The 12,121-nt window shown below is 36.1% G+C and overlaps 1 protein-coding gene and 1 long non-coding RNA gene across 2 annotated transcripts in view; both read left to right on the plus strand.

Annotated features, from left to right (window-relative positions):
- The first annotated feature begins 2,205 nt into the window (after positions 1 to 2,205).
- Positions 2,206 to 3,679, plus strand: LOC139685610 (uncharacterized). Its single transcript, XR_011700198.1, has 3 exons — positions 2,206 to 2,277; positions 3,333 to 3,497; positions 3,601 to 3,679. It is a non-coding gene; the product is annotated as an uncharacterized lncRNA (long non-coding RNA).
- Positions 3,680 to 3,718: 39 nt separating this feature from the next.
- The window catches only part of LOC139685620 (uncharacterized), a 38,295-nt gene continuing 29,892 nt past the window's right edge, over positions 3,719 to 12,121 (plus strand). Inside the window, exons 1-4 of the mRNA XM_071582559.1 lie at positions 3,719 to 3,736; positions 4,043 to 4,139; positions 6,614 to 6,718; positions 9,568 to 9,795. Coding sequence (XP_071438660.1) covers positions 4,056 to 4,139; positions 6,614 to 6,718; positions 9,568 to 9,795 — 417 coding nt within the window. The 5' untranslated portion in view covers positions 3,719 to 3,736; positions 4,043 to 4,055. The remainder of the gene's footprint in view (positions 3,737 to 4,042; positions 4,140 to 6,613; positions 6,719 to 9,567; positions 9,796 to 12,121) is intronic.

Genomic DNA, 12,121 nt, shown 5'->3' on the forward strand with positions numbered 1-12,121 from the left:
AGGCGATTGAAATTAATTCCAAACAACAGAAGGATAAAAAAAAACAATATTTACAAGCCAACATATTATGCCACCTTACTGCTTTTTCGCTATGATTCGTAAGTCGAAATGAGACATAAATTTGTGTGCCCTTATATTTGCTATATAAATTAACTTTCAGCTAATCAAATATAAAAAAATAAGAGAATGAATGAAATATAATTTTCTTGTTTTGTTAGTATTGGTGCTCAGTTGCTCTATACACCCTCCATATGAAAGTGCCGCCCTACATGGTGATTATTTCAAACTTGAATCGAGTTAAGCTTTTAAAATTAAGAATTTTCTCAAGAAATTACCCATGGAGAAGAAAATCGTACTCGGTGGTGTTTAAGCTAGAAGTCATTAATTACGCGAAAGAAAAAGGAAATCGCAAGGCTATCAGGATTTATCCATTAATAAATCTTTTACATCAAAGTTACGTTCTAGTTGGGAAAAGTGGATGGTGTCTGGTATAAAATACGACAAAATTGGGAAGCATTAAAAGAGTGTCTTGTGAAGAAATAAGCCAGTGGATCCTAGAAAGTTGGCCGGTGTCAGAGTGAATTGTGTAGAAAATGGATTTGAAAAAGCTTTAGGCAATATTTCAACGCCAGTGCTGGAAGATATGCAAGGGTTAATTTCGGAACTGGGTGATGTGCCTAAAAAGTTAATAAATGCACTTAATTCATTTGATTGTGATTCAGATGACAATTTTTTTTGATTCGAGTGATCCACCTATCCTATCATATATTCATGCGTGTTTATAATACGACGTACTCTATGTATACATGAAATATATAAATTATATATTCCTTCTTTTTCTCATGGATTTATGAGATGAAATAACTGTAACAGTAGCAGATCTGTATAAAATAGAATGCTATTAGAAAGGCATGCTTACAGACTAATTTATTTTTGCGAAACTCATCTATAAATTATTGTGAACATAGGTATGTAAATGTTTGGACTTTTTCAGTTATCATTACATAACGCGCATCGTCATTTTTTTGATCATCTGGACATTTTTTTACATATAACGCGCGCGTTATCGATGAGAAAATACGGTACTTACTGTTTATTATGGTCTCCATTTTTCAACTTTCCCGCTTGATTACCGTGAAACTGCGGTGTTGGTAGATTTAGCAGCGGGAAACGCCATGGTGATACCCCATATTCCGAAATCGGAACGCAGTAATCTGTGAATTTTGGAAGTGACCTTAAATTTGGCAACGAGGCTCGATTTTCGTCTGCCATTGGAGGCGGGCGAATAAGTCATGCTGAGAATTCATGATATCACACCAAACTATGAGAAAAGAAGGCTACCAAGGGAAATGGGGAGATGTTTATGACATGTGTTCCAATTTCATGCAATTTAGAATTCCCATTTTTTAAGATTAAAGAAGGGGTATCTCCTACTTATCTCGGACAAATTTCAGAATATAACAATAGAAGACCGATTTTCCGTAACCTCATTGGCGGTGAAAATGGACGGCTCAATTGACGAGTCCAGCATGGTGTTGTTTTGATTTGGCATTTAAGTAATTTTGCTGTCATATAACATAAAAATGTAATCATTGAACTTTTAACAATCATAAAGTAGAAGAAGTGAAGTAAGCTGTACGTGGCACTACGATTATGAGTTACAATAGTCGGATATTGCATTTGACACGGTTCTCATAGAATCGTTACAAATCCTCAAAAATAATGGAGTGGAGGCGATGTATGAATACTCTAGTATCTTCTACGTCCACGGATAGAATTGTACGTGCATAGTTTAGTTGCTTTTGCAATCAATGTTGTTTGGAAATAAAACGAATGTTGATGTACAATCATATCTTTCAGCGTGGGCTGAAGACCTTATTTACTTTGCTTGACTCACACGAGTCCTTAGAAGAGCTAGAGAATGCAGAGGAGCGGGTTGTTATATCATTAAATGAAGTGTTTGAGGTCTTCCATCAGGTACTAGTGAAGGCAAGTGATGTCTGTATTACAATAGCATTCACTTGAAATATAGAGATGCAATTTTGCGCAGTTGTAGTTATTACAATAAGTCTTAGAAAGTGATTGATATTGCGTGAATTCCTATTTTGTTAATAGCTGATTAACGAGTAATTATTTTAATATTTTTAAATTATGAGCAGGCTGCCTGGGGAGTGCATGCTAAGAAGGGCCGTGGCGCTGACCATTCTACATTATCGCCTATTGTTAATTCCGAATTGAAGAAAGTTTTTATCAAGCTATTGGCGAAATCTGGGGAATGTAAGAATTACAAGCATAAATTTTGTTACGGAAAAAATTAAACATAGCTGTTATATTTAAGTTCTTATAAATGCATCGCAGAGGAGTATATGCATTATGCATATACTCCTCTGCGATGCATTTATCTTGCATATTTTTTCGCGATATTAAAGAATATATATGAATACTTATAACAATGAATGCTTTCATATAAAACATCAAGTATGTCCTTAGCCATTTCAAATAAGTGTTATGTTGTGATTTTTGTACTGGCCGATTCACTCTTTGACTTTCACGAGATGTACTCATGTATTTTTTGCAGTTAATTAATTCTTGTGCTAGTTCATTTGCTCTTCGTTACAAATTTTTGTTTTGATATTTTGATAAATGTTGATTTTGGGAAATGTTAAATCCATATTAAATATTTTGTATACTTATAAATTAGTTTCAACAATTGATTGGTGTCATACTGTTAATTGGGCTTATTTAGTTCAAATTGAGCTCAGATTAGGCTTTTGCCAAATAGCTGCTTTCAGCAGTAAAACATGGTGATATCAGTATTTTATTGAAAGAATTTACATGGTTGGTTTGTTTATCCACAAGTAATTTGACCAGCATCGCGCGTAATGCAAGATCAAGTAAATATTGCAATAATGTGAATGGTAAGAAAATTTCGACTACTTGGCAAGAATATTAAAATATATCCCAGGTTGTAGTATTTGCATTTGAAGTATGTGTTGTCAACAATCAATCCAGCCTACTTATTTCAATACCTCATTGTTCAACTGTAAAGACTTATCTGGTACATGGTTGCAGAATGGTTTTTTTTAATGAAGACATTCTTTTCTAGGAAAGTGATGACTAAAATTTGGTTAAAAGAGGATTGATTTGGGGAATTCCAAATATTCTTTAATTCATCTTTCACTAATTCTTTTTTAAACTTGTCATTAATTATATATATTATTTACCCAGAGTAATGTAGGACAAAATTAATGAATACATTCATATTTTTTAGGACAATGACAATTGAAATTGCCCATTTTGTTTGTTATTCATCCGTGTATTTTCTTTATTAGATGTTCATAGAATATCTGCAGATAATCTATTGACATCTCTGAACCAAATATTTAGTTCTGTGCATCTGAGGCTACATTTTGGTGGGACTTATTACAACTACATAGTTACTACATTGTTGAAAAAGAGGACTTATTGGGGTGAGATAACTGGGAAAGGATGGAGAGGTGAGCTGCCTGTGTCATTTAAATCTGTCAGTAGTCAGTGTGTGATTGTGTTGAAACAGCAGTATGCGGTATTAATGTCTTTTTTGATTTTCTTGTTCTATAGATCTGATTAGGGTATCAATCATTGCGTATAATGATGATATTGTGGGATTAGATAAATCAAAGGTGGTTAAGAGTATTGGACATATTATATCCCTGGGAAGTTTCAACTCGGAGTTATCTCTATGGATCGCCGGCAAGTAAGTGTTCACTTTTATGATGCATAGTATCTGGTTTATTATGGGAGCATTACAGTCAAATTTAGATACAACACCAATACTTTTTAGAATTTAATTTTTATTTCAGTCCTAGAGTTTCAATTGCATGCTCAAAATGAATGGACATGATAATTATATTAATCTGTGTATGCCCATGGGAGAGCGGTGTCATTTGTCTTGTAATGATCATCCTTCTTTGGCCATGCATTCTGAGGTAGCAAGCTCTTATTGCCTCTTATACTGCGTACAATCTGGTGTTTGTATAAAAATCAATTTGCTATTTTTCAGGGAAGCCTTTATTATGGATGTAGTATTGAGTACCAATATGGGAGTGACCCATGCTGCAGAATGCTCTCTAATGTTGGCTCTGAGTTATGCAACTAAGGTAATAAATGCTTGGTATGTTAATGTATACTACATAGTAGGGATTAATTCTATTACCATTTATAGTGGCATAAATTATATTTTTCAATAATTATTTATCTTCAATGCTAGGCTAAAGCAGAGTTAACTGTTTAACAAACTAGCTAGTTCCATGGACAATGGATTTGCTCTAAATTTGGTAGTTATGTTCCCTTTAATTTTCTGATCGTAATGCCCTCTTTTGACTCTAGTCAACCTTGGAGTGTCATTGTCGTGACATTCCAAGTTCCTATTCTAACTAAATTGGTCTTCTTCTTCTGCATTTTCTGTCTTGCTACTCTCGGGTTTTTTTTGCAAGGGTTTCATTAGATGACAACCACAGAAGCCTTGCCTCTCCCACTGCTGGGCATGACATATGGCCGATTGGGCCAAGTCCAGTAGTTGCCAGGACTCATATTCTCTGTATTGTCCATCATAATAATCTTGGGAATAATTATTAAGGTGGTTTCCCATTGCCTACCTCAATGGTGTTTTTAACATGACACCATCACTTATTGGCCGCCCCAATGGGGTCAGCCGCCTCACTAAGGAACAAACGCTGAGCTGACTACCTTTCGTCTGGCAGCTAACTTTTGACCTATCTTGCATGGGTGACCCTACCAGGAGCAACTATTATTACTCCTGCCACCACAGCTCTAAGGGTCATTGGAATGCGCAAGCCCTTCCACCACGTCAAGGTTGATGCATAGGAGGGACTTATGTATATATACGCATATATATATATATATATAAAAGTATATATATGTATATACATATGTATATATATGTATATACATATATATATACACACATAATTATATATATATATATATATATATATATATATATATATACACACACACATATATACACACATATATATACACACATATATGTGTGTGTGTATATATATGTATTTGTATATATATATATATATATTTGTATTCCCGGGCAAGGCACTCTGGGCACCTGCAGCTCCACCCAAGCTAATGTGATTTTTCGGGTACCAGGTCTGCCTGGGAAACCATAACCGGCACAGGGAAAGGAACTGGCCCCCCTACCCTGATGTGTGAATTTCTTCACGCCGTATAGGGCTTAGTACTGGGTGAACTCTACCATCAGCTACTAAACCGACCTTCGGGTTGATTACTGTGTTTATGGTTTTTTTAATATATATATATATATATATATATATATATATATATATATATATATATATATATATATATATATATATATGTATATATATATATATATGTATATATATCTGGTACCCAAAAAATCACATAGCTTGTGTGGAGCTGCAGGTGCCCAGAGTGCCTTGCCCAGGAATCAACCCCGGGCCCCTCCGGACAGCAGTCCAGTCCTCTGGTCAGTAGAGTAAAAGTTGTGAAAGAATACGCATGTGAAGGGATAGGAGGAGAAGGAGTGAGGCTGAATTACAGGAATATCGGTGATTGTTCCAGGAAATTGACTAGGGGGCAATGCATTTTCCTAAGCAGAAAGATGAGCAGTGATTGCTTGTCTGAAGATAGATTACTTTTTTGGGGATGCAATTAGCATGGGAATGTGGTTAGGTGGCAATGAGGGAAGCTGGGAGCAGATCTTATGTGTTGGGAAATGCGGTATGTGGTTATTAAATAATTTTAGTTGCAGCCACCAATTAATTTTCATAATTACTTGAAGCACTATGAATTTGGCCGGGTCAAAATGTTTATTAGTAATTTGCTTTTACTGTGTAATTATTAAAAAAATAACATAGCTAGGAAAAATTTGTTGGAGCAATAATTGCTATATCAAAAATAATTAATCTAGAAATAAATTTATTTAAGTTTGATACACATTTTGGCATTGAATGATGTTGCAAATTTGAGGAGGTATTGCATTAATAACCAATTAATTACTGTATTTTCCCATCAATAACGCACACCCAGAACTTTGTAGTTCTTATGAATTTGTATAGATACCGTGCGCCCAGGGCTTCATAGTTATTTTGTATGTGTAAAGATGTCGCGCATCTGTATGTACATTCAGGTATGCGTGTGACAATTATATAATGTGTGTGTAAAAATTCGTGTGTACCGGGTGAATGTGTGTAAAAATACGTCTATGTTTGGATTTTTTCAATTTTCATAACATAACGCGCATCATCAATTTATCGATCATCTGAACATTTTTGTGTAGATACCGCGTGCATTATTAACGGGAAAGTACAGTAATTGAAGAAACGTATTTTAATGGACCATTATGCACAAGTTGAACAAGTTTCCTTTGAAGTTAACAGAACATCTCGGAAAAAGTATGATAAAAGTTGACACAATTTATTTATGGTTTTGGGAGTATGGAATTGAAGTTTTGTAATTTGGAAATGATTTATTGGGTTTTTAAAGCCTCATAAGCTTGGTAATTGATTATTTCTTTTTCCATGTGAATCGCCTGTGGTGTTGGTTTGAGAAGATAGCAAAAGAAAACAGGGAACTGTCGTGCAAGTTTGGAGAGAGTGTGCTGGACATTGTGTTGAAATGCTATGATCCCACAGCCTCAGAAGTTATTATGCTTAAAGTAAGTCTTGTCATCTGCTGCTCTTATTCATTTGTTGAAATTGGTGGACAATGAACTTTTCAGTTCACCTGAAATTCATGGATGTCAGTCACTTGAGGTATAGAACATTGATGTTTATTGTAATAACTCATGGTGCTTTGCCACATGCAACTATTCTAACCACTGGCCTACGCTATGATCAATATACTTTCAAATCTGTATTTCCTTTATTGGCAAACATGTTTTCCTGCAATATACATCATTTGAATCATGTCCCCTACCTTTTCATATCTTTCCAAACTATGTGGAACCCTATATTTACGCAATTTCATTTACAGTTTTCCTGCTATCTGCATCTCTAGGTGCTGGATTATGGAAAATTTCACATTCGAGAACAGGTTATCATATAAATCAGCCTTTGAAAGAAACTTTTTTGACTTCATTTCAAGCAAAGTTTAACGCCTATTACAGACGATAGAGAGCAGTAATGTGAACCGTGTCAGCATAGAAGTTGGAAGATGGCAGGGCAGTACAGAGTGAACGAAATGTGAACTACTTAAACTAGTTATCTCATTCTGCCAGGAAAACATTTGTGCAATGAAATGAATAAATGGTATGATTAGGTGTTTATTAGGTAATTCTTATGTTGTAAGAAATGAGGGAGATTATTCAAATCGCACATATGTTGAAACCCTGAGGAATGAAAATGATTTGAACCAAAATATATGTTGAAGCATGAAAATTGCAAGAACTAGTGAGTTGTTTGCTTGGATCAATCGTGCCCCCTCAATGGAACAGATAAAACACCTATGGGTACCTTAATAATAAAAAGTATTGAAACTTGCTATATTGCGTCGAAATTAATTTTCTTCGAATATTTGTAAGTTGGGGAACTTAGTTCTAGTCGAATGACGAGGTAACTTATATGCTTAGGTGCTAGCTTTCCTCAATTACTCTGGAATATAAATATTATCTAGCTCACAAATGGAAAGATGAGTTCTTCAGCAGTGAAAATTCTCTTATATTCTACTGTTTGTATTTTCTTGCATTTTCAATTTTAACCGTGGTCCTATGGGAAGAGCAAATAAGGGGTTTTACTGTATTTGACAAGTGGTGGACCAATCAGAGCTGTTACTCAATCAATATTTAGGGACGTGGACCATTTTTCAGGTTTTCCCTTTTCCCCTAAAAATATCCTACTTCTAGAGAAGTCCCTAAAATGATAAGAATCATTGCAAGGAGAGAGGCAAAGTGAAATGTAGGAGCATGCCTTAATTCAAAACTTCCTGCTCCTTGCTCTCTCTGCTTTCCTCTGTGGTGGCCGCAATTGAGTGTACTCACAGGAAGGAAAATGTACGAGTGTCCATTAGGCTACTGACCAGAGGGACTGAGTTTGAAATTAGCTCCTGCCTCTGTTCACCATTCCTCCAGCTCAATCATTGTCTGAGTAACAGATTGATTCCCATGGGAAAAGGAACTGCCCACCAAACTTGACTTGTGATTTTCACATGCTCTATAGGGCTTTGTGGGAGGTGAGCTGTTCCTGCAACTATCAAAACCAACCTTTAGGTTGATAGCAATTATTCAAGTACCATACTTTTTTGTTCATAATACAGTTTATCTGTGGAAATATTGAAAATTTTATTAGGAGTTCGATGCCTAAATAAATATGGTAAATATTTGCTGTGTTTTCTGAGGACTGGGATTATATACATACTCTTGTGTATTTTTCGTAATTTATGTGTGTAGTGTTACTTTTCAATGATCTTAACTAATAATCTGTACAATGAATATAACTATGACAAATAAATCTTTATTTCAGTAATGCAATGTGAGAAAAAATAGAATTGTATTCTTTGAAAATTCTGTCAATAGTGAATAGGATGTGTATTTCTTTAGCATTGATTAGTTGAATTATATCTACGATGAAAATCTAAGCTATGGCATATGGCCAGCAGCAAATATATAGTTTACCTTCAATTTTAAGGTCCTGAGTATTGAAAATGTTTTGTCCACCGCATACTTTCCTGAAGAACTCGTGGCTGTGGGCTCTGTCCATGGTGGTAACCTGCGGAGGAGGTAGAAATGGAAAGCTCTCAGGCGTCAGCATTTTTTTAACCGCAAGCATAACTTTCTGATTTGTAGTTTTGATAGCTATTTTCACTGCTCTTTCATGCCTGATGCTAGATTTGGACTAGGTGTCCAATCAACTGATTTTTGTAGTCATATAATGCTGATGAACACAGTGAATGGTGTTTACAATGTCATATTCTTGCATTCATCTTAAACCATTATACCATGCATAGGCCCCGCATTGTAATGAAAGAATACCATCGGAGAGAATTTTTTAAAGGATTTCAATGTGGGTATTTCTCTAGCCAGCAAAGAGAGGTGAAGGGACATGGAAAGCTGAAGTGCAGAAGACATGAGAATAAGGGACATATCTTCTGGCCGACCTATTTTTTTAGCAAAAACATTTTGTGTTAGTTGGGCCATTTCAGCTAAATCAGAGGATTAAAAAGATAAAATGCTTACAATCAGTATCTGTCCTCATGACCTGCACATGGGTACTTCATAGGCAGCAGAATGAAGACATGTCTAAGGCTTTGCTAGCCTATCTGGTCCACTTCTGTGACAGCCAGTTAAATTCTACTGCACCCAGTATAGATAGGGCTATTTGCTGGGTTCAGTAGAGAAATGACAATCAAACCTGGGTCCTTTGGTTAGTAGCCCCGTGGACCTGCTGGACCACTGCGTCCCATTTCTTTTGCATGATTCTTATTATCTTTTCCTATTCAACTACCTGTTATTTTGGAGAAAAGAGGTAATTGTCAGCGGTACTAATTTTAATGCAATTTTTCATTATGTAGAGTCTAGTATTGGAGTTTTTGATCTTCCTACTGAAAATTCATCATCCAAATGGTGCAATCATGGGAAGTGTCGGTGCTTATACCCATGATCGTCAAAAATGGGAGAATGGACTGAAGCAAATGTATTTCCTGATGCGGGAAGAAATAAAATGGGTGAGGAAGAGACTTTCCACAGAAGAGCCTCTTCTTGGGCGTTTCCTAGACTTCTCTGTTGAGGTTTCATATCAGGTATTTGCCTTTCATTTTTGTGAATGTTGTAATGCAAATGCCAAAAAGAATGATGTAATTTAAAAGAGGTGATCGATTTTAGTTAACATTAGGGACTGAATGCTTAATAATGCTTCACCTATATTCCCGCAATATTTTGCTCCTTGTACAGTAATATCACTCTGTCGGATTTTCATTACTGACTAACTCCCTGCCACAAATTTCATATGCTGCCTGTATGGGATTTGTGACCATTTATTTCCTGATTCATACATGCATCTCCTGTTGAGTGCAAGTTGTACTTTCATCCTGTTCTTATCTGCGAGTGTCTTTTGAAGATTGATTGAGGGGTATTACATGTGTGCAAAATCTATGAAGCGGAGGAAAACAGATTATTATTTTTGAAAAATTGAACAAATATATTTGCCCAGCTGCAAATGGTTTGGAGAGAGGATTGGGAGGCAATATATTATGCTAGATATTACCTCCAAATATGACTCCAACCCAGAAATGTCTTCTTCTCTCTTAGAAAATTCTTTTGTGGTGCCCAGTATGGAAAATCTTCATTCTGAGTGACAGTTGAGGTAAGAATTTATTTATTACATCCAGTGTAGACTCTTGTTGTTATTTTGCCCCTGCATGTTTAGTGTAAATCACCATTATTTATACACATCATTCTTCAATATATATCTTATCTCATACCATGCATCTGCATCTCCTGTCACAATTTTATCTTAGAATAATATTGGTTGCTTTTCATGCCAATAATAATTGTAAACGCACCCAAAGTATTGATACATGGAACAGGTTCCTGAGCCTCACAGTGAAGATGACACAAACAAATAATAATAAGAGATTAGCTCAAAATTTACCTCAAAAGCCCAGTGATGAAATACTTGCAATACGGCATTTGTCCTTGTGATATTTTTAGCGTGGGTATTCGAAAACTTGAACCTGAAACTGACTTACAACATAAATCAGTCCGTTAACATCACACCAAGTTTCTTACACAGGTCATTAACGGGTTTGAAAATAAAAGAGATGGCACTCATTATTAGAAAATGTTTCCTCTTAGTAAGTTTTATGTCTCTCTACACATTACTGTTTACATCTCACCATATCCATCTCATAGTTCATTGTTTTTTGAAAGATTAACGAAAATGAAAATAACTCAAATATTTCGGTCCCAGCCACCTTCATCAGAACAGTCACTGACCTTTGGTTAATCATTAAAACAAAACAAATATATGATGACGACGGTCGAGCCGTCAAAACTTCAGAACTACATATGTGAGTGTCTTTTCTCTATGTTTTAAAAATCTATATGTATATATATATATATTTACGAGGGTCATCCGGAAAGTAGTACCCGTTCGTGAAATAAAGACACAAAAGTAAATATTAACAAACATAAAAAATTTTATTTGAAAGAGGATACTTTAAACTACTTCTCAACATAATCTCCAAGCAAATTAAGGCATTTGTCATAACGTGTGACAAGTTTCTGTATTCCTGCTGCATAGTCCTTCGCCGCCAGCTCATTGAGATACGCGAGGGACCCATCTTGCACAAATTTTTGCATAATGCAGATGGTGTTTAACAATTTCATGAACAATTGTTCGAGAAACATTGGGAAAATGCTCACAGATGTCATCAATTGTGACGCGCCGATCGTTCCTCACGAATTCGTCAACTGAGCTCACCAGTTGGTCTGTAATGACAGACGGTCTCTCCGAACGCTCATCGTCGTGTGTGTTCCCCCTCCCCATGTTGAAGTTGCGACACCACCGCCGAACAGACGACTCGTCCATTACATTGTCTCCATACACCTCCTTTAATTGGCGATGAATATCACATGGGCGAACGTTTCTTGCATTGAGGAATTTAATCACTGCCCTCACTTCACAACTGGCGGCGTTCTCAATTTTTTTAAACATTGTAAACAATCACAGAAACAACACAGGCAATGCTAGCGTCACGCAACTTGGCTCAGAGAAGGCAGACAAGCCACTGAAGCTATCTGACCTCGTCCAGCGGCTACTCGCGTCGTCAGCACTTCATGCGGCACGAACGGGTACTACTTTCCGGATGACCCTCGTATATTTATATATATATATATACATGTACATATATATGTGCATATATATATGTATATATACACATGTACATATGTATATGCCTGTAAATTTATATATATGTAAACCCCCTCCCCTGGGCTACAAATTTCGTGGTGGAAGACCAAGACGTGGTGGAAGAGCTTGTGCGTTCCGATGACCCCTAGAGCTGTGCTGGCGGGAGAATTAATAATTGCTCCTGGTATGGCCACCCATGCCAGATAGATCGAAGG

The sequence above is a fragment of the Hetaerina americana genome, unplaced genomic scaffold (genome assembly GCF_022747635.1).
Source record: "Hetaerina americana unplaced genomic scaffold, ioHetAmer1.1.p SCAF_119, whole genome shotgun sequence".
In the NCBI taxonomy this organism is placed as follows: Eukaryota; Metazoa; Arthropoda; class Insecta; order Odonata; family Calopterygidae; genus Hetaerina; species Hetaerina americana.